The following is a 24,056-nucleotide window of genomic DNA, read 5'->3' as shown; positions in this document are numbered from 1 at the left end:
GACACTTGGTCAATTGTAAAAACAGTGGGTGTAGGCTATTTGGCCAGATTCTCATGCCAAAACAAATTAGGTAGAAAAAAACATTTTGCTAATTTACAAAGAGGATAAGGGATCATCTTGGGGAAATGATCAAAACATGACAAACCTTTCGCAAAACATGTTATCCTTCCAGCGACAAACCCTTAATAACCAACTAACTCTTCAATTTTCTTTCATCGTTGCATTCCAGGAGCCATAACTTTTTAAAGTTTCTATCGGCATAGCCATATGAGGGCTTGTTTTTGTGGTACAAATTTAAATGTTTTAATAGCATCATTTTTAGGTACATAGAATGTATTGTATAATTTGTATTACTTTTTTAGGGTGATTGGGGAAAAACAGAAATTCTGCCATTGGTTTTTTAGATCAAATTTTTAAAGCGTTCAGTATGCAAAATAAATAATGTGATATTATTCTCTGGGTCAACAGGTTTGTTCACATGCGTATATATTAACCAACGGATTTCAGTTGCAAAAAGAAAGGAGCATGCCCTAATGCTTGCGCATTTGCACACCAAAAGTCCCTGTAGAAGTCAATTAGATGCACAAATGCGTGCAAAATACACTAAGAGATGCGTGAAACACTACATAATGCAGGAAACCATGAAAATCATTAGACTAATTAGCCATTTCAATTGGTGCATTTTTGCAACGCGCAAATGAACGTGACTTGTGGGTGAAAGGGCAGTAAAATATGCTGATGCGTGCAGTGAAAAAAATATATTAGTTATGTAAAAATGCATCCGCTGCTAGTAGCATCTTTGTGCCAGATACCATAGGACACCTTCAGAAGTCTTCTGGAGCCCATGCGGTTCAGTTAGAGCTATTCTAGCAGCACCTGGTATATTATTTATATATATATATTATATATATATATATATATATTTGGGAACATGAAGAAGTCTAAACCTTAATCTTCTACTAGACATCACACCTTTTGCAATGCTCACCAATAGATACCCAGCAGTGAATGGTTGGGAGCTTGCTTAACACCTGAATGATGCAACCAGCTTGATTTTAATATTGCAAGTGCTGGAGCATATTCTTCATGCAGGAAAGTACAGCTGGGGCAAACTTATATAAAGATGATATAGTATACTAAGTAAGGCCTTAGTCAGACGGGCGTTTTTTGCCGCGATTTGCGGATCGCATGACGGATGCGCATCCGCAAATCGCGTGACCGGTGCGCGCAAGTCGCCCGCAAATCGCCCGAAAATCTGCTCCTAGCCGCGTTTCATTAGAAACGGGCCGGAGCTGTCCAGCGCATTGCATTCAATGGAGACGGCAATACAGCCGTCTCCATTGAAAGCAATGCGCTGCGGGCGAGCCCGGGATGAATTGTCGGTAAGGGCTTAAATATATAAGCCCTTACCTGCAATCCATCCTAAAATGTGTTAAAATAAAAAAAAATTGCATTCTCACCTTCTGCCTACACCTCCGGGCAGCCGTCCTGCAGTGGGTGTGAAGGGGGTGTGAGTGAGACCTGCCCCCTGATTGGCTCAGCGCTGAGCCAATCAGAGGCATGCCTCACTCACACCCATTCATGAATTCATGAATGGATGTGAGTCAGACCTGCCCCTGATTGGCTCAGCGCTGAGAGGCAGCAGTCACTCACCCATTCATGAATTCATGAATGGGTGTGTGAGTGAAACCGGCCTCTGATTGGTCAGGCTGTGACCAATCAGAGCAGATCATTCAGCAGGCGGGGATTTTAAAGCCCCGCCGGCTGAATAGTGCCGAGAAGCAGTTCAGGAGAACTGACAGCGGCCGCGGCTGGACTCCGGCTGCAGCGGAAAGGTGAGTATACAATTTTTTTTTATTTTAACACATTTTAGCATGAATTGCAGGGAAGGGTTTATATATTTAACCCCTTCCCGACAATTAACCCCGCGCACTGTTACAGCTGTGGCAGAGAAGAATGATTTGTCTTCTATATGTTCTCAATGGGGTCGGCGCTGCTGCCGCCGGCCCCATTGAGCGCATATACAGAAGCGAACAGGAATCGCAGATCGCAGATAGGTGCGATCTGCGATTTTTTGCTCTATAATTTTTCGGACGAGCGCATAAAAAGCGCTCATGTGTCCGATACCATTGCGAAGCAATGGTTTTAAAAAAATCGCCGGACGCATGCGCATGCGCAAATCGCGGCAAAAAACGCCCGTCTGACTAAGCCCTAACAGTAGTTTATTTCAGAATGTTTGTCATTTTAATCCCAAGTATTTATTTTATGATTAGGTATTAAAAAAACATAAATAAAAAGAAATATTCATTATGAACACATGGTGGCGCTATCACTTCAGTCAGAAACCAGTGTTAAAAAAAATCCAATTTATTCAGCCATACAGTTTGTCCTTTTTTTTTGCGAATACATTTATTTTATCCCTTTTAATAAATAAGCCATTACTTAAGATGTATAAATAGTCATAAAATTAGAATATGTATATATTCACATATTTTGCATTGTAATTACAAAATGTACATAGATTGGTTATTGCAGTTTAATTCAGCATCAAACTTACATGTTCCATTAAACAGTCATTTATCGTTAAACTCGACATTGGAACAAAAAGTAGTTATTTGTTATTAGGAATAATATGTATACAAAACAGAACGTATTCTAGATGACGTGTTTTGAACATGACCTCTCCATGTTCCCAGTGTTTGCTCTGTTAAGTTCCCTTCCGCTTTTGCAGCAGAAATATTTCTTCCATATATACAAAAAAGTGCATCGGAATTTTTCAATGCGGAACGCGTAGACGATGGGGTTCATGGCTGAATTCCCATGGGTCAGGAAGATGGCGATGTAAGTGATGATCATTGGCGTCTTACAAGTCTGACAGAACAACGTGATGCAGTTCAGGATATGAAGAGGTAGCCAGCTTAAAGCAAATAATAGCAGGATTAAAGCTAAGGACTTTGCAATTTTCAGTTCTTTTCCGTAGTACTTTTGAGGATCTTTAGAGCTGGAAGATACCTTTTTATTAAGCTGTTTTTGTATTAAATTGAACACTTCCAAATAAATGATTAACATGAGGAAGAGTGGAGGAAGGACCCAGACGAAGAAATTAAAGTAGACCATATATTCCATACTGATCACTGTTTCAAATTGACAAGTTATGATGAGTTCACCATAGCTGGAGTTGTATTGTCTTCTCACATCACTTATGTTGTTCCAACCAAACATGGGAACCAGACCAACAATGAAGGAGAGGACCCAACATCCTGTGATTGCGATCACAGCTCTTTTAGCCGTAACAACACTTTTGTAACTAGAAGACAAAAAGAGAGACCAATTAGATATGCAACACATGAGAAAACACGGCAACTTATCAAAAATGGGCAAAATCATAAAGTTAGGGTGGTTTCACATCTGCGCCACCAAACGGAGCAGGAAAGGGGGGAATCCTTGCAACCGAATGTCTCCGTCTCAGGACGGAACCGAACAGCACTGAACAGCCCCATTGACTATAATGGGGTCCATTTGGTTTCCGCTCAGCTGCCCGGTTTTTAGAAAGAAGAAAAAAAACGTTGCATGCCATACAAAATACCAGATGGAACCTCTGATCGGAAGTTCCAACACTGATGTGAAACTGGCCTTAGTGAGCTACAAATTAATGAAAATACAATAGGTTATTTATAGGCCGAACACATTGTCTTTGACAGCTTCCTCACATATACTCTGATAATAAAACATAAATAAAGAGGCAGTTAGTAATTACTACAACATTGAGCCAACAATCCCAAACAAAGTAAGGAGCGCCTTAAAGTGAATAATTAAAAAAAGCCTTTTCTTCCTAATGCAAGAAGGGAAGAGCCTATAGGAAAGGGTTGGACTGGAAACCTCAGTCCATTTAGCTACAGGAATCTATCGATCAAATCAGACACTTTCCTGCCTAATAAAACATTTAGTCCGGCTAATGGTCGACTTACATGGGCTGAATTTCTGGCCTGATGTAACAAGCGCCAACTAACATGCAAGTTAATTGGCACTCATTTCATTTTCTCTTATACGGGTCAAAGATCAGCCTTAGGGTACATGCACAATAACTATTGGAAAAAAGCCCATGTACGTACACCCATTCAAGTCGTTAGAGTTAAAAAGAAAAAAAAAATTGCAGCATGTCCGATTTTTTTCGAAGAAAATATTACATGCCAGTGTATTATCGAGTTGTATGCGAGTTGTGCACGAGAATCTAGGGCACAACTTTTAAATCACCCATGTGCATGTACCCCAAGGCCATATTTACACGGCCAATATTCTTGCGCAAGTTGAGTGTTGAGACGCATGAAAATAGACACCGTTGTTTGCCATGGGATTGAAAAGTACATCGATGATTTTACTCTCGCAGTGATGCTGCAAGACGGAAAGACCACAGCATGTCCTATGTTCATGCGAGTTTCATATGAGAATAGTACATGCAAGTGTGCGGTTTCCCACACATCGCAAAAAACATGGATGCAGCGTCCACATTCTGAGCTGCGTCCAAGACTTGCTTTCAGCTGTGTAAATATGGCTTTATGGGAACAAACCGATTGATGATCCCTTTACAACTGTTGGGGGAACAAGCATTCAGGCTTGATAGTCGGTCTTAAAGGGAACCTGTCTCCCCCTTACAACTCCATAAACTAAGTTATGGTGCTGTTAGGAGAGGTGACGGGGAGTTCGGTGATGTATTTTGTTTTTATATACGAGATGGATTTTTGATATTTTCATGCACCAGGCAATCTTCACTTTTCGGAGGGGGACATGGCAGGAACCAGGGAGTGGGTGAATTAAACAAAACAAAAATACATCACCCGGCTCTCTGTCACCTCCCCCCCCCCCAACAGCAACATAACTTTGTTAATGATGTTTTATGGAGGCGACAAGTTCCCTTGAACTTAACCCTTTCCAATCCAATTTGTATCCTGGTTATCCTAGGGGGCTTACTCTTTTTCTGCTGTTATACAATGGCGCTATCTGCTGGCTAAAGCCAGTACTGCATGAGGTGACACGTTGGCTAGGCTCCGACAGCAGAGAGGCTGGCAATATACAGTAAGAGAACCCCAACGGACGTCTTCCAACATTGGAGCTGTACAGCCTTAAATCATAATGTCTTCAGAGGTCAGACAGTGGATTGGAAAGGGTTAAGAGGAAAGCTTGCCTTGGTCAGACATTTTTCAAATCCATTACTAGGTTATGATTACCTAGTGGTAATTTACAATCCTGTAAATTTAACAATACTCTTGTTAGCAGGGTTCCTGTAACCTATGGGGAGGAGGGGGACCCTGCAGTAAATGTTCAATTTCCCTTCAACACCCAACAAACGTCACAATGCATTATATGGCGCCTACTCACATCTATAAACAGATACCAAAAAGGTTAAAAAAAAAATTGGGTATAAGACGCAACCTGGGAACATAGGATTACACAAGGGTGTATTTGCTTGACTCCTGTGTACTGTATAACTAGCTCATATACATGTTTCGGTGCTGCTAAGCCTCTTCCTCAGTATTTGCTTGGGCATACAACAGTGGCAGAGAATGCTGCTCTGATGTTGTGCCTGCAGAGCAGTTAAGGAAAACATTTTTGATGGGGTGTTTGAAAATAGCTTTTGTGAACCAGACAATTCTTGTATTGGAAGGAGGTTTCATTGTCCTTTTTTTTCTAAAGTTGAGAGAGACATTCATTTGACCAGTCAGCACTTGAAGACTGCAGAGATGTTTAGAGTTATGGTGCATTGACACAAGTGGAATAGTTCTGCATAAACACTGAGATGCGGATCATTCCGCACCAAAATCTGCAACCTCCATGCAAATTGTGATGCAGAATTGAAAATGGCCTAATTCTGCCAGCAACTTTGCATCAAAATCCGCAGGCGCCTTACAGTGTTGTGGAAATATTCTGCTCGTATGAAAAAGCCCTGAAAAGGCACGGTCACAGACTACAGTGATGAATAAAGACTGCTGATTAGAGGCAAAGACAGGGTTTGGCTTCCACGTAATCGGTGCCTCTACAATCAACTTGCAACCTAAATTGATTGTGCAAACCAGACAACCTACTAGCTATTGTTAATTAACACCACTGACAAATGCCATCTGCTATCTCTGCTGTGGATCTATTCACTGGAGATCCAGATTAATCATCATATCGCACACTATTTTATACATTAGGGATATTAGCTTTGGTGGACCCAAGTATTCCATACTTTATATTAGATAGACACCATTCATCTGTATTTCCATTGTAGCAGGAAAAGTAAGCAGCCGGCCACAATATCACTCTGCGAATATCAGATGTTTGCTCAGGAGAAAGACTTTCAAATTATTGGCTTGTCTCTGAGGAAAAAACATTGAAGTAAATAAAAGGGCCTTGATAGATGGAGATTTTCATAAGATGTTCTGGGAGGAGGTTACCTAGGAATTTTGAGTATAGGCTGATCCATATCAGACAACAAAGGTCTATAAACAGAACTACACCAGGTTATACGGTCTTTAAAACGTTGCACTTGGTGTACATAGGAAATAGTGTTCCTTTTGTCAAAGCATTGAATTATATTTTCTATAGTAGTGTCGTGTGCATATCAAGAAGTATTTGTGCAAAAAAAAAAAAAAGGCTTTGTTGTGCTGAGCATGCAGCTTTGTCATAATTAACCTTTGTAATATTTTACTAAGAGAGAAGTATGACACATGCTGTAGACTCTAAGGCTATATGTTTAACGATTGGGTCGGATTCCGTGGACGGGAACCCTCAGTGGAGTCCCACCCTGCCCGCGGCCAAGGACACTACTTTCTCAATCGAATCCTCTGCTTGGCTGTGCGGGTTTTCTATCTTCCCCACTGTGGATGTGGGCAGAAGCGTTGGCCGCCGCACATGCACAGTGGAGATTTTTTTTTAAAACATATTCTGGTTTCCCGCGGGATCCACAGCCCATCTGCAATGTCAGCTGTGGGCAAGCCGTGGATCGGATGACTTCCATTAACTTCAATGGAAGCTGTCCATGCGGGAACTGCAGCAAAATTGAACATGCTGCGATTTATTTACCAGACCAAAAGGTCTGCAAAACAAACCTGCATGCTTAAATTCAGCTGCGGATTCTCATGTTTGTCTATGGGCAGCTTGAACTACGGATCGTCTGTGCGGGTGCCCCGCGCAGATTCTGCAATTCAATTCCGCCCGTGAACATTGGGCCTAAATTGCTGACTTTGTGGGGGTTGCCACACTGTAAAAAAAAAAATTTTGTTATTTGTCTAGCGCCAAGTTATTCCGCAGTGCTGTCAGGTAATTTTATTTATTACCCCCAACCAAGCTGGGTACTCATTTTACCCACCTCGGGAGGATAGAAGGCTGAGTCAACCTTGAGCTGGCAGCCTGAACCAAGCGGGGATTGAACTTGCAACCTGCAGGTTGTAAGCGAGAGCTTAGGACTGCAATTCTACTGCCTTAACACTCTGCATTGGAACAATAAAACAGAACAGCTTGGAAACATCACTTCTCTGACACATCGAATAGTAATTAGGCATACTTGATTGATAAGTCTACAATACCCTTTGAGTGACTGTATAGCTCTCTTGTTATCCAGTTTTTAGATCCTTTGTAGTCATTGCAGATAAGAGTCTAGATACATTTATGCTTCAGATTTCTCTGAATGCATTCCAGATCTTATAATATTCATGCTTGTCTGCAATAAAAAGGAATAAGCCCTCATGCAGAGGATCAAAGTGCTGACCGCCTGCCTTTAGTGCTGAATGCAATATTGGACTTCATAGTCCTGCAGCAGCAGGGGGCGCCGATGATATATGCATCGTGGATCAGTGACTTGATCCTCACAAGTGTGCCTGCTGCATTACAAAGAGAAGGCCTGAAAAAGTTACTTTCTACAGATAGCAAAACCATATTAAGCAAATAATTCCCCTTCCATTGCTCATTGTAACTGGATTTACTTGACTGCCCTTTCTGCACCAATGTGAGAGTAATCATGACTTAGGCCTTTTCTGACACAGAATAGTCAGCTGCAGATGGGAACAGTTTGGCCTAATTAAACTTATTCAGTACAGGATGGGGCATTCTGCTCATCAGTACAAAGTGCCAGACTAGCAGCCGCACTGAAGTAATGAGCTTGTGTCGGAAAATCTCCAGACTAAGGGCAGCGACACACAGAACGGCACTGACATAGCCACAATGGAGCCGAAAAGTGTCGACATGTGGCCACTGCAGCTTAAGAATGAAATGGCCAAGTAATTTGCCTACTAGAGATGAGCGAGCATACTCGTCCGAGCTTAATACTCGTTCGAGTATTAGGGTGTTCGAGATGCTCGTTACTCGTGACGAGTACCACGCGATGTTCGAGTCACTTTCATTTTCTTCCCTGAGAAATTTGCGCGCTTTTCTGGCCAATAGAAAGACAGGGAAGGCATTACAGCTTCCCCCTGCGACGTTCAAGCCCTATACCACCCCCCTGCAGTGAGTGGCTGGCGAGATTAGGTGTCACCCGAGTATTAAAATCTGCCCCTCCCGCGGCTCGCCACAGATGAGTTCTGACATAGAGGAGGGAAAGTGGTGTTGATGCCGGAGCTGCTATGAATTGTCGGGAAGGGCTTAAATATATAAGCCCTTCCCTGCAATTCATCCAGATAAGTGTTACAATAAAAATATATACCGGTGTATAAGGCGACGGGGCGTATAAGACGACCCCCCAACTGTCACCTTATACGCCGGTAATACAGTGAAGCAAAGAATAAAAATCATTACTCACTTCTTCTGACGTTCTGAGGTGCTCCTGCAGGCTGTCGCTCCCTCCTGGTTCCCGGCAGAGCATTGCTTTCTCTACGAAGGGCTTTAAATCCCCGCCTCCAGAAACACACGTGCCTTCAGCCAATCACAGCCAATGACAGTGATGTCATTGAATTGCTGTGATTGGCTGTGTTTCTGGAGGCGGGGATTTCAAGCCCTGCGTCCAGAAAGCAATGCTCTGCCGGGAACCAGGAGGGAGCGACAGTCTGCAGAAGCACCGCAGAACGTCAGAAGAAGTGAGTAATGATTTTTATTCTTTGCTCCGCTGTATTGCCGGCGTATAAGGTGACAGTTGGGGGGTCGTCTTATACGCCCCGTCGCCTTATACGCCGGTATATATTTTTATTGTAACACATTTCTGGATGAATTGCAGGGAAGGGCTTATATATTTAAGCCCTTCCCGACAATTCATCCCCGCGCACGCCGGCAGCCCATTGCTTTCAGTGGAACCTGCTGTATTGCTGGCTCCATTGAATTCAATGGGCAAACATCGTTCTTCTCTGCCACAGCTGTTACAGCTATGGCAGAGGAGAACGATCTTTACGCTGACAGTGGGGCGGGGGGGCACTCTTGCCGCTATTGTGGCTTAATAGTGGGACCTGGGAACTTGAGATGCAGCCCAACATGTAGCCCCTCGCCTGCCCTATCCGTTGCTGTGTCGTTCCCATCACTTTCTTGAATTGCCCAGATTTTCACAAATGGAAACCTTAGCGAGCATCGGCGATATACAAAAATGCTCGGGTCGCCCATTGACTTCAATGGGGTTCGTTACTCGAAACGAACCCTCAAGCATTGCGAAAATTTCGTCCCGAGTAACGAGCACCCGAGCATTTTGGTGCTCGCTCATCTCTATTGCCTACGTAACTGCAATGCCACTGCAATCAGTCGCACGGTTGTGTGGATGAATCAACTGTTTTCCAGTAACATAATGCAGCCGCTTAATGCAAAAACCGCAGCGGCCACATGTCAATGCAGTTTTTGTCTGCATCACGGCTGGGTCAGTGCCACTCTGTCTCTCTACCCTCATGTGAAGCCAACTATAGAGCTTGTAAAATAAAAAAAGCATAAACATTCTTTAAGTACTAAATATATTAGTAGACATTGCATATTTTATACACCTAAGACTTTTCCAGGAGCTTTCCATAGGTGCCGCCTAATCTGTCTGAGCAAAGATCTGCCATAGAGACCATTGGATCTATGCTTAAACGCATTTACCATTAACGTTACTGTGTAACGTTGATATAAGTTTGATGTGCCGTAGAATGGTTATGGTCGTGGTTGATGAAGAGATAGCCCTCCATGCTTGGTCACTCTTCATAGAAATGAATGGTAGATATCGGAACAGCCGAAACTCCCTAACTCAGCTGCTCACATATCACCCATTCATTTCTATGGAGAGTGACAAGGCATGAACAGCTGAGCTTCCCTACTTTCTATATAGATCTGTCGAGAAATATTTTACAGCATTTTCATTGCCATAAATGCGATTTCTGGGATAAAGATATATGGAGACATACTGATAGTTTTTGCTATACCCTTGGTGGGAAGCTGCTAGATTTGCATTAGTTTTAGACGGACAGTCATCAGTCTAACAATGTCCAAAGACCTCACTATATCATTTGTGCCAATGTAGATTATAACCCATGAAAGTCTAACCCAGCAGCCTTTTTGTCTCAATCAACAAATGCTTTTAGGCTTTTCACTTGATCATTATTTGCAAGTATACTAGATTAGAATGTATGTTTGTTTAGCAAGACAATATGAAGTGTATGGGCCATCAGACTTCCTGTGTGCAAGGAGAGAAAACAGAAAACTGATGGCAGAAAAAGACCACATGGTCTGTCTAGTCTGCCATTAGATTATTTCCTTCTCATCTGTCTCCTCGGATAGATCTATGCTTATCCCAGGAATGCATGAATTTATTTAAAGGGGTTGTCCCGCGCCAAAACCTAATTTTTTTTCCCCCCAGTCCCCCGGTTCCTCAAAGGGCATACCGTCGCCATGTTTTGCTTTAAAAAAAAAAAAAAAATTCGCTTACCTGGATCCCCGTTCAGCAACTTTTAAAATTCTTCTTTTAATGATGGCGCCGCTGCACTTCTCCCACGGTGCACCGCGGGACTTCTCCCACGGTGCACCGTGGTTCTTCTTCCTCTGCGTGCGCGCTCCCGATGACGTCGGTCACATGATCAACCCCTAAATCCTTCTCTTCTCAAGTCCTGGATAACGCAGGACAGCTAATTTGCTACTCCTTCTGAGTGTTTCTTCTCCCCAAGTCCATTATTTTGCATTAAAGGGCAGTTTTCATTGTTTTGACAATTTATCCAGTAAGGCTAAATCTTTCTCAATGTACAAGAGACCACCAGGCTTATTAGCCCTACTGCATACTTTTGTGTTATCAGCAAACAGACCACCTTACCTGTTAAATCTTCTCCTATGTCACTTACAAACATATTAGAAAGAATAGCACCCAGAACAAACCCTTGTGGTCACTACTTGTAACTCGTCCCTGTTCAGAATATACTCCATTAAGAACTAAACTCGTAATATCTATATTTTAACCAACTGTGAATCCATTGGAATATCAAAGGATTAAAGGGGTTTTCTAGTTATAAATTAGTGATGTCCTTATCCGTAGGATAGGCCATTAATAGTAGATCAGCAGGGGTCTGCCACCTGAGACCAGAGTCCATTAGCTGTTTCTTGGGCTGGTATGCTTGTGCACCGAGCCATTTTCTGCAGGAAGCAGACTGCTCCATTCTCACTGCAGTGGCCAGATTTGGTATTGCAAGTCAGGTCCTCTTTGAAGTGGATGTGAACTTTGCCTGTAATACCAAACTTGACAACTGCAGTGAGAATGGAGCTGTCTGCTTCCTGCAGAAATCAATCCAGTACATAAGTGTATTGACCTGGTGACCATGTAATTGGCAGGGATTCTGGGCAGTGGATCCCTGACGATCTATATTGATTGCTTGTCCTAAGGCTAGGCCATGAATATTTTACAGCTGGACAACTCCTTTAAGTCCAATTTTCAATAACTTATCTATGAGCTCTTTATGTGGAATTGTATCAAAAGGTTTACTGAGATACAGATGGGCAATATCCACAGCCCCACCCTAATCCACCACTTTTGTGACACAGTCAAAGAAAGCAATGATATTAAATCTCCCATAGAACCAATGTTTCTAGGGTGAATAACTTTGTACATACGGAGTTTTAAAGTGACCCTCTGGTTTTGAGATAAATTTCTGTCCCAGGATTAGACGGTAGGATATATTACCTGCTGATGTTCTTCACTGTCGATGTCCCTCCAGTCTGCTGGCTTAGGATTTTGTTTTTAGCTAGCCAAGATGGCAACTGCAATTTTCTAGCTACCGAATGCCAATGTGCACTGCTCTCTGATTGGTACTGATCATGTGAGCAGTGTAGACCAATCAGAGAGCAGGTATAGTGCATTGGTGGAGATTCGGTAGTCTGAAGATTGGGTCGGCCATGTTGGATTGCTAAGAATAGGACTCAGAACTACCCTGTTTCCCTGAAAATAAGATATACCCTGAAAATAAGACATACTATGATATTTCAGAATTTTTGAGGATGCAAAATAATTTTTCAGGCTTTTTGAGGATGCTTGAAATATAAGCCCTACTCCAAAATTAAGCCCTGCTAACAGTTTATTAAAAAAGTCAATTTAAATAGTGTTTAGGCAACTATACATGTAAAAAAGATAAACCTTTTTGAACAAAAATTAATAAGACGCTGTCTTATTTTCGGGGAAACACGGTAGCAGATCAGAAGGGCACTGACACAAAAGACCAAAAACTGGTAGTATAACTGCCTCCTCTGGTCGAAAATTTTCTGAGGTTAATTTGACACAGGTGAGCTCGATATCGGACCGTGCAACTTTGTCTGATATCGCGCTTCGCAAACGTGCGAGATACCTCTGGATGCAATACGTTTTTGTGTCAAAAACACCCCCCATCACTCCAGCACAGTTGCGATTCTCCCACTTTCAGCTGCACCGGATGAACGCTAAGTATTTCCCATTATTTCCAATAGGAAGCCTTGCATCACTCCGTGCGATTGTGTTTTCCATCCCCATTGAAAACAATGGGCAAGCCATTCCAATGGAACACCCAAAGATAGGATATGCCGTGATTTTTTTCCGCACCGCAATGCAAGAAAAAAAATTGCTCATGTATATGACCCCATTCCAAAGAATGGGGTTCATATTCATTCAAGATTTGTGTACAACTCTCGCACAATTTTCTCGGTCCTGTGAAAGCGGAGGGTTACTTTAGCAGAGCCAATATAGCATGGCTCTCAGCTGTGTGTATGAACCCTTTATGCAGAGTCCCAGGTTTTGCTGCACTGAGCAATCAGGCCCTTGATTGTTTGCAGTGAGTCAGGAGGATTTATAGTCCTCATCTGAGTGGATTACGCAGCTTTTCATTTTACTCAGCTATAGTTAAACTTTTTTTTAATGAAAAACACGGCCATAAATACAGATTATGGACACATTTTGGACAACAAACAAAAAAAAACAAAAACAAATGTATTGTTAGAAAATCTACACCTTTGTTGACGGATAATATTCTTAAGATTTGGCTCCGATCAGCAGCCATCTGTTCCTCATGGCTGACAATAGGTGGTATTGAGCCCATCCAGGCGCATTACAATAGTGACTGTTGTAGCACAATTGCTCTGAGCATCCAAACCCTTAGTTGTCACATGTGCTTGGCTGTGCTTTCACGGAGGTCTTCGCACATCAATAGAATGACGACTTTCTTATATGCTTTTCTATCTAACACCAATATAAAGCTAGCAGCATCAAATGAATAGCACCAATCATGTATATAATTTCTATGATTGGGTTTTCTACAATTCCAAAAAAGTTGGGATGCTGTGTAAAATGTAAATAAATGTAAAGAAAAAGAAGAATGTAATTATTTGTAATTATTTGGAAATCTTATGTAACCTTATTTTATTCACAATAGAACATAGAAAACATAAGAAGGTGAACATTAGACATTTCTCCATTTCATTAAAAAAATTAAGTCATTTAGAAATTGATGGCAGCAACACATCTCACAAAAGTTGAGACCGGGTTATGAAAGGCCGAAAAAGTACGTGGTACTAACTGACTTAACCCTTTCTAATGCACTGTCTGACATCTTCCAACATTCTGATTGAAGACTGTGCAGCTCCGATGTCGGAAGACTCCCGGCAGGGTATTCTTACTGTATATTACTGGCCGCTCTGTTGTTGGGAGCCTCTCCGGCATGTTACATACTGTAGTACTGTATGTAGTCAGCAGATGGCGCCATTGTAAAATGGTAGAAAGAGAAATCCCCCTAGGAAACCCTGAATCCAAAATTGGATTGCAAAGGGTTAAAAGTGTTGCCTAACGCCTATCAAGGCATGCCATAAAGAGGGTTCCAAGTAGGGAATATCCCCTCTGAATAATAATTGAGGGCATTTAAAGTGTTGCTCCCCTTCCCTGGACCCGGAAAGTCTATGTATGAGGATTATGGGATAGAGAGGGGGCGGGAGCTCAGAGCACTGCTCCCGCCACTTCCAGCCTCCTCCCCCTGCAGAGAGATATGCCGTATATCGGCCGGTGTGAATACCCGGCCGATATACGGTCATTTGAATAAGCCCTTAGTGTGGCCCTTATTTTTCAACTTCCACCCCCCTATCGTGTTCCAATCAACCAAAAAATGATCTGTGCAAAATTTTAGCTCAAATCCAGATAACTTCAAGGCGACCCTCATCATCCATGAAGTTTTGAAATTTCCATCTGAAAATTCATTTTTTCAGGTAAAAATATTTTTTATGTTATATTATTTAGAAATCTCTTGTAAGCACTAGAAATGGAAATTGAAAAGAAAACAAAAAAAAACGCTGCATGTGCCATTTTTGGGTGATTCCTCGCATGGAATTACCCATTATTTCCTTTAAAAAAAAATTTAATCGCATGGCACTTGCACTCCATGTGATTTGCATGCAAGTGTGATTTTTACCATTGAAAATTATTGGAAGCACTTGCGATTTTTCTAACACCTGAAAATCCCAAAATATATAGAGAGGAGATGTGTTTTAAGCAAAACCACATGGTGCTTGTATTCAGAATCACAATTTTACAAGTGTGATATCAGTCTGAGATTCACGGACCAATATTGTGTTTGGTCGTGTCAATGCACCCTCATATGGAGAGACATTCATGTGAACTGCTTTATTTACCATGCAGCGCCCTCTGTAGGGGAACTGTAACGCCAATTGTGGGAGCGCGTATCTGGCTGCACAGAGACCAGACCTGCAGCAAGTAGTTATTTACATGACCAGTTTTCATTATTTAAAAAAAAAAGGATATTTTAGAGGGTATTGCATCACAGCGAATGGAATTTAAAATCTTGTTTATGCAATATAAAATATCATTTGTGGAGTTTTTTTATCCTCTTAAACCCCCCTCAATGCTTTATTCCTCCCAATTCTGAAAAAAAAAAATTGAGATTTTCCATAGAAAGAGCTGCAGGGAAAAAAAGCCCTCAAAGCAGTCAGTCAATTTGTATTTGATTGTCACTTTCTCATCACATTCTATCTAAATGCAGAAACAGTTTGTCGTCAGTTGCTTTTAAAAGCAAATTCAAAAGTGACAAAACAAGATGGCAGCGGATCTGATCACACTTAGATAAGAAGAGTCAGTAAAATAAAAAAGGAAAACAATCCATACAATTTTGGCTGATGTTCCAAGTTACAATTAACTAAGAAATGGACATTTTAGGTAGAAATTCTCAAATCAGACCTCTTATGGCACGCATATTAGCCTTCTACTCCCCACTTCTACAAAAGCCAACCAAAACAACCAATCACCGTGAATCAGCCAAACCAAATAACCAATCACTATGAATCAGCCAACCCAAATAATCAATCACCGGAAATGAGTAAATCTAAACAACCAATCAGGTTGCGAATGGTACAGATTTGGGGAGTAATATGCTTACGGCACCCGTGGTCCTTTTACATGGTCAGATAATCCGCCTGTGCAAATGAGGACGTTGGTCAGTACTCTTCCAGTTGGTTCACACGGGCAGATGGTCTACTGCATAGTAACAAAACGATCCTTTAGGATACGTTCACACGTGGTGAAAATGCTGCAGATTGTCCGCAGTGGAAATTTCCACGGTACGATCTGCAGCATTTCGGCACCAAAAACAGGTGTGGACTTTGACTCGCATTCAGCTGCATATACACCATCGAGTTTAGTCTGTACATACGTGTTTCTTTCACCTTCAAACACCTGGCACCCGCTATCCCAGGAATCCCATTCCCATGGGCAAATGTGAAACTAAAGCACTCACCGATTGTGTCACATTTTGAAAGAGCCCTGTTCTCCCACAATGCTTTGTTTCATTCCAGTTATTTACTGCTCATTGCCAGGGCATCCAACCACCTCTGCAGATGGCTGGGATCTCTGGAGTGCATGCGCAATAGCTCCCGGCCACAAGCTGGCGCTGTGCTCTATTTCTCTCCATAGAAGGGCTTCTGGGCAGCGCAGGCTGGTCCTCATTGTCTGCACTGTCCAGAACTCTTCTGTGAAGAGAAATGTAGTGCAAAGCTAGCTGGTGGCCGGTAGCTAGTGCGCATGTGCTCCAGAGATCCCGGCCACCCAGAAGATCATCACCTCGGGAGCTACAGGCGTCCAAGCACCAGCCATCTCCGTTCCATAGCGCCAGTAGCCAATTCCCCTAGCAGCATACAGTAAATTAATAGAAGGAAGTATAAAACGAAGAACAGGCATTTCCAAAATAGGAATGTAATCGACTGCTGTATTTTAACTTTTACCACACATTAGATTGGGATTCCCGAGATGGCAATACCCCTTTAATACAATTATTCATCCCTACTATGCAATCAGTTTTAGTCGTTAGGACATCTCCAAGTTACACGGGGAAGAGGTGCAAGAAATGAGCGGGCATTTCCCTTTTACACTGCCCAACAATCAGGCAAAAGAACTAGGCAAACAATCTTGACCAATTGGCTCATATAAAAGAGGACGCAGGTACATTTCCTTCTACATTGTTACAAACAGTTGACGGGTAGATCCTCTACAGCACCCACCAAACAGCCCCCCGCTCCTACAACCTTGTGTTTGATCGCATGCACAGTGCATACTCTCTCAGATATGCCCAAATAGGTTCAAGGGGCAATACCTTCAGACTGTATGTGAGCGTTCAGAAGAGCATTTTGGCACATTTTATGGTGATTTTTTTTGTATTAGGTACAAGAGTCTGGCTTTGGAAGATCTCCAGAAAATGTCTGCAGCTGTGTCTCCTCTAACCTGCTGTAATCCATGGGGGAAAACCTTTGGTCAAGTCCACTGCAGTGCCACGCCAGGGAAAATATAGCATACCAATTGAACTCTATGGGCAGTCCATGTAATGCATAAATTAGTGGAGGATCAGAATGAAGGACACCCCACCTCCCCCAGTTAACTCAGAATTTCCTAGTAGGGTATTAAAAATGGACTTTATCACTCAAATCTTTTGTATTTACACCGACCAGATCATGAAACATTTCCCATTTTTCTAATCTGTTTTTATTTTATGATTGTAGTATTTTTTATTCTGTCTGTACATGACTATAAGGCAGCCCTCTCTCCTGAGCTACATTTAACAGTATTAAGAGCATTTAGGGCTCGTATCCACTGGCAATAGACTTTCCTGCAATGAGAGAGCGAGTGAAAACACATGATTATGAAACCAACGATTTTCAATGGTTTCATCCTCATTTGCGATGTTTTCACTCAAGGCTCGCAACTAAGAAAAACCTGCACTATTGCCCATTGTTTTTAACCGAGTCAGCGACAGTAGTGCCGGTCCCATTGAAAACACAGGTAGTACATTGTGCTCCCCTGCCACAGCTGTCACAGTTGTGGCAGAAGTTCGCTATGCTATCCCGTTGCTTTCAATGGGGCTGGTGCTGCGGCTGCCCCATTGAAAGCAATGGGCTAAAGGCATTCCCTGCAGTGATGATTTTCGGTGAGGAAGGGTGGGTGGGGGGGGGGGGTTGAAATATAAGCCCCACCCCGAAAATCATCCTTAGCTGTAAAAAAAAAAAAAAAAAATTACCCAACTGGAAGAGCTGCCCGGCTCTTCTCTCCATCCCAGTCAGTCAGTCTTCATCTGTCTTCTGGTGGCCGGGGATTGAAAAATCCCCACCTTCAGAAAGCGCTGCCTCTGATTGGCTGAGCACTGTGATCAATCAGAGGCAGTGCTCAGCTGTGATTCACCTGTGTCAGAGGAGCGTGATGTACTCCCTATGTTTTCAATGGGCCGGCGCTGCTGCCGCCGGCCCCATTGAAAAATGGGCGGTAGTGTAGATTTTTCTTAGCGCTGCAAGCCTTGAGTGCAGACCTCGCAAACGAGAATGAAACCATTGAAAATCATTGGTTTCATAATCATGCATTTTCACTCACTCTCGCATCGCAGGAAAGTCAATCGCCAGTGGGTAAGAGCCCTTACAGAGATGCTTTAGGGCAACTTCATGGGCCATTCACACAATGGACAGGAGGGGACCCATGGACTTTTATGGGAGACGGCTCTAGAATTTTTTTAATACTGATTATGACCAAAACTTTCTGATTATGACCAAAAAATTCTTCAGATTCACCAAAAATACTTTTAAAAAAAATCGCCTACTATATAAATCCCATTTTTGTGTTTTTAAACATATTTTTTTTATGACTCATTCGCTTTAAAGAATTTGTAAAGGGGTTGCCTGGTATAGAAAACTGGGTTTCAAACACCTTTTGTAGTTCATAATATATGACCTTGTACACCGGCATTAAATAATTTGGGATTAAATAACTGTAGGCGTAGTAGCTGAAAATCTTAATGACAAAGCTGTCATGGTCCAGTTATACCGGATAGCACTAATTGCATGTAGAGTAAATAATGCTATTCATGTACCGTATTCATAGATTTGTCTTCCTTTCATCTTTTGTAAAGCATCGAGATAATACCTTCCAGGCAAGTGGAAGAATATTTGAACCATTAGCACACCAACATAATTCACGGAACTCACATGCAGGGAGATAGAATCAAATATGGGGAAAAAAAAACAAAACAGATTATGACCTTGCCGGTAATGAAGAGTCTCAGTGAGTACCAGCTGCCGAGGCCTATTGAACAGTTCAGTGGGTTTTTAATCTCTGCATGCACAATGTAATGAAAACGAGACAGAATAAAGGCTGTAGCTCTACCAGTTTACAGCTTGTAACTAAAAGTCAGACAGAGGTGGCTGAGCATTATGGGATTCGGACAGCAAAAAGTACAATCTACCATAAAACGGGTTTTATCTATAGCTTTAGATTAAAAATGGCCATGCAATAAGTAAATGCCCAATATTTAATTCTGGGGCCAGATCAAAGGCAATTTTGTATTTCCTATGCAAAGATTCTTAAACATCGGGGATCATCCACCCCTGCAATAAAAAAAAAACAAAAAAAAAAAAAAAAACACCAAAAACACTTGTAAGGCTAAATTCATATTTGTGCAAAAGGATTCTGTTTTCCTGCTCAGTTATGGGAGCAGGAGAACGGAATCCTCTGGATGAGTGGATCAGTCTCATAACGTAAGCAAACTGTTGAATAAAACGGGGTTCGTTTGTTTCTTACACTTTTCTGGTGTTTTTACCGTACGAAAAATGCCTGCATGCACAACTTTTTTTGTCCGGCATTTCATTGCACTTTGTAAGAGAAACATAATAATCTTGTAGATATACTGCCTTTTAATGGCTAACAAAAGAAAAATGACATTAACAACAAGTTTTAAAGACTTGTTGTTAATGCCATGGAGAGCCAGGCCTCTCACTAGCAAAGCCAGACTCCTACCCCATACTGATGAAGGGCAAATACCCTCAAACAGCTGTCTGTGCATGGAGTCTGGCTTCGCTTTCAATTCCCAGTCATTGTTACAAGGCTTGTATAAAGAGTCCAACTTTGACTTCAAGGAATGCTGCCTTCCAATAGGTGGCGCTGTGGAGGTATTATTCCATCTCCCTGATTTACAAACATGTTTCGCACCCCTTCGCAGTTTTTCCTATTTTATTCATTAGGAGCTGGAATTAATTTAGATTATTTGGAGAATTGTGCCATTTGATTTTTTTTATGGTGACACAAGCAGTAATCAAGACCAAAAAAAGAAAATGAAAACGTTAATGTTATAAGTATTCATCCCCTAAAAGTCAATACCTAGTGGAGCCAGTCTCTTGCAGCAGTTAGGACAGTTTCGCATCTGCCTCAGAAGATCCATCCCAGATCTGTCTAAAAATACCAGAAGCATGTAGCGCTTTTTCCTCCCTCCAAGAAAGGCAGAAAGCAGACAGACCCCATTATAGTCAATGGCGTCCATCCAGCATTGTTTGGGTCCGTCCAGAGATCAAGCCGTTCGGTCGCGGGGGATTCACCCTTCCTGCTCCCTAAATGGAGCAAGAAAGCAGAACCCCTTATTGCAACAAACTTGTATATTTGCCTGTTCTCCAAGGTAAAACTTCTCCAACGCTTTCAGATTAGATGGGTTGCATTGGTGTACAGCATTCAAGTCATGCCACAGATTCTCAATTGGATAAACCCCTTAGTGATAACCAATGCAACATTTTACAGACCTGACTCATGAACTTTAAATCTACACATATATATATTTAAGGCGGTGGCTTGGCTGACTACTGGGAGCCAGGATCCTGCTCTAACAGCCAGAAATGGAGAAACCTCAGATCATGACAGTTTAACCTCTTACATGCCACAATCAATAGCAACTGTAGCATGTAAGTAGATGACAAGGGGTGGGGGCTTTGCCACTCACTGGCACCTTGCAGTGCGATTACAATTTACCAATGACAGCTGGAAGCCTGACAAAGTCCTCTATGTTTGTCATGTAACTCTACCTTCACCAGAGTCTAATAGATTGCTGTCATAGGCTTAGTAGAATGTACTTCATAGATAATGCAGTGTATTATCCTAGTGATAAAAAGACTGCATCTTCAAGTCCCCTTGAGTAACTAAAAAAAATTGTGTTAAAAAAAAGACAAAAAAAAGTCTATATTTAAAGAAAAAACAGTAAAACACTTTTCCAAAGAAAAACCTTTTAAATGGATAAAGTATGGAAAACAAATTAGAGGCAACACATAAATAGCTATTACAACATTCAGAACAGCTCACCCAGACAGTGAAAATATTTTGTTATCTATCATGTCAACAGGTTATGGCTCTTGCAATGAGACAATGAAAATTGCTCGGTCCTTAATTCAAAAATAGACTTGTCACTAAGGGATTAAAGTCTGGACTGTGATTAGACTATTCCAAGACATTTTTATGTTTTCCCTTAGACCCCTTTATTTTAGCTTTACTAGTATGTTTAGTGTAATTGACCTGCTTGAAGGTGAACTTCTATCCTAGTCTCAAATCTATAGCAAACTGAAACAGGTTAAGTTTGCCCTGTAGTTAATACCATCCATCTTTCCTTCATTCCTGAACCGTCTTCCAGTTACTGCTAATGAAAAGTATCCACACAGCATGATGCGACCACCACCATGGTTCACTGTGGGAATAGTATTCTTGGGGTGATGGGAAGTGTTGGGTTTGTACCATCCACAGCTTTTCCCATGATGGCCAGAAAGACAGGAATTAGCTTTACCTGTTAATTCCCTTTCTTGATGTCATCCTGACAGCATACACCTGGCGGTTGCCTGCTGGACACCTGTTGGGACAGGAAGCTGAAAATACAAAAAGGCAACTCCCATCACCAGCTCACCAGTGTGTACCCAGTAACTACAGTGACCCGGTTTTGCTCAACAAATGTTTCTTTAATATGAAAATCATACATTACAGTACGTTACTTCACGTGAACATAAGACTCAAAAGGGAAGGGAAAAGCCCCTATGCTGTCAGGGTGACATCAAGAAAGAGAATTAACAGGAAAACCTAATTCCTGTCTTCCCCTCGTCATTCTGACAGCGTACACCTAGAGAGTGCCAACAACATGAGGGCTTTTTTAGGGGGGGGGGGGGGGGGGGGGGGGAATACCGCCTGTAGTACTTTACGCCCGAAGGCCATTTCCCGGCCGGCTTCCAAGTCCAGGCGGTAGTGCTTAGTGAACGTCTGAGTACTGGACCATGTGGCGGCCTTGCAAATTTGGTCTGTTACTGCCTGGGCTCTCTCTGCCCAGGAACAAGTCTCCGCCCTGGTGGAGTGGGCTTTAAGGTTGCCCGGTGGGAGGTGGAATGCCTTAGGATCAGTACACATCTTCGATAGCCCTGTTGACCCATCGCACTATGGAGTCCTTAGTAGTGGCCCCTCCTCTGCCCAGACCCTGAAATTGAACAAAGACTGTTAGATTTCCTGAAGGAATTGGTAGCCGCCAAATACTTTAAGACTGCCTGCCTAATGTCTAAGTTATGGACCCGCTGTTCCTTGGTGTTGCGAGGATCCTGGTAGAAGGAGGGAAGGACTATAAGCTGTTCCCTATGAAAATCCGTAAGGACTTTGGGCTGGAAGAAGGGGTCAGGTTTAAATACTACCTTGTCTGGAAATACAGTCATGTAGGGGGTCCTAATGGAAAGGGACTGAATCTCCCCAATCCAGACTTGATGGCGACCAGGAAGGCTACCTTGTAGGAAAGGATCCTGATTGAGAGCTCCTCCAGGGGCTCGAAGGGATGTTCACAGAGTGCCTGCAGTACTAAATTAAGGTCTCAGGGGGGCATTGTTTCCCTAACGAAGGGGTGAAGTCTAATTGCCCCTTTAAGATATTTCCTGATCAGCCTATGGTCACCTAAGGGGGAGTCAAAAAAGGTTCCCAAGGTGGCTACCTGGACCTTGAGGGTATTAGGACTTGATCCCATATCCAGACCATCCTGCAGAAAATCTAAGATTTAGCTGATGTTTGGCTGACGGAGATCGTGGATGCTATGACCCAGCCACCTAGAAAAGGTATCCCAAATCCTGACATAAATCTTCCTGGTAGATTTCTTAAGACTCTCACATATGGTAGACATTACTCTACCTGACAGACCCTGGTTCAGGTATTTTACCTGTTGAGTTTCCAGGCCGCCAGTCTGAACCTTCTTACCTCTGGGCATAACAGAGGACCTTGCTGCAGGAGATCGTCTCTCTGAGGGACACGGAGAGGATCATGGGTTGAGAGAGCGGCCAGGAGCGGGAACCAGGGTCTTTTGGGCCAGAAAGGAGTACTGGACCATGTGGCGGCCTTGCAAATTTGGTGTGTTACTGCCTGAGCTCTCTCTGCCCAGGAACAAGTCTCCGCCCTGGTGGAGTGGGCTTTAAGGTTGCCCGGGGAGGAGGTGGAATGCCTTAGGATCAGTACACGTCCTCGATAGCCCTTCTGACCCATCACGGTATGGAGTCCTTAGTAGTGGCCCCTCCTCTGCCCAGACCCTGAAATTGAACAAAGATTGTTAGATTTCCTGAAGGAATTGGTAGCCACCAAATACCTTAAGACTGCCCCTACCTGACAGACCCTGGTTCAGGTATTTTACCTGTTGAGTTTCCAGGCCGCCAGTCTGAACCTTCTTACCTCTGGGCATAACAGAGGACCTTGCTGCAGGAGATCGTCTCTCTGAGGGACACGGAGAGGGTCCTGGGTCGAGAGAGCGGCCAGGAGCGGGAACCAGGGTCTTTTGGGCCAGAAAGGAGCAACTAGGATAACAGAGCCTGAAGACCCCTGGATTTTTCTCATGACCAGCGGGATTAGAGGTATGGGTGGGAAGGCATTAGCAAGATCCCAGTCCCAGGTCTGAGAAAGAGCATTTATTCCCAATGAATGCCCGTCTGCTCCCCTGGAGATGAAATGGGGGCATTTGGCGTTCTCCTGGGAGGTGAACAAGTCCACCTGTGGTGTCCCCCACTCTTCTGTAATTAGACAGAATGCCTGTGGGTGAAGTGTCCATTCCCCTGGGTCTATCTGTTTGCGGTTGAGGAGATCTGCTGTAAGGTTCTCTGGACCCCTTACATGGAAGGCTGTGACGGAGAGTGTCCGTTCTGTCCAACCTAGAAGGTTCGCCGCCAGACCTTGTAGTCGTGGATTCCGGGTAGACCCATGGGGACGAATGAGGGACACAGTTGTCACATTGTCTGAAAAGATTTTAACGTGTCTACCAGTGATTTCTGCCTTGAAGCCCGGAACCGCCTTCCAAATGGCACATAGTTCTTTATAATTAGAAGACTGAGCCACC

General features: G+C 42.8%; 1 protein-coding gene across 1 annotated transcript in view; it reads right to left on the bottom strand.

Moving 5' to 3' along the window:
• Positions 1–2,391: 2,391 nt before the first annotated feature.
• The window catches only part of ADORA1 (adenosine A1 receptor), a 122,958-nt gene continuing 101,293 nt past the window's right edge, over positions 2,392–24,056 (bottom strand). The window contains exon 3 of the mRNA XM_066598653.1: positions 2,392–3,307. Coding sequence (XP_066454750.1) covers positions 2,656–3,307 — 652 coding nt within the window. The 3' untranslated portion in view covers positions 2,392–2,655. The remainder of the gene's footprint in view (positions 3,308–24,056) is intronic.

This window comes from Eleutherodactylus coqui, chromosome 4, assembly GCF_035609145.1.
Source record: "Eleutherodactylus coqui strain aEleCoq1 chromosome 4, aEleCoq1.hap1, whole genome shotgun sequence".
Taxonomy (NCBI): domain Eukaryota; kingdom Metazoa; phylum Chordata; class Amphibia; order Anura; family Eleutherodactylidae; genus Eleutherodactylus; species Eleutherodactylus coqui.
Note: the sequence above shows the minus strand (reverse complement) of the source record. Positions and strands in the feature narration are given on the sequence as shown.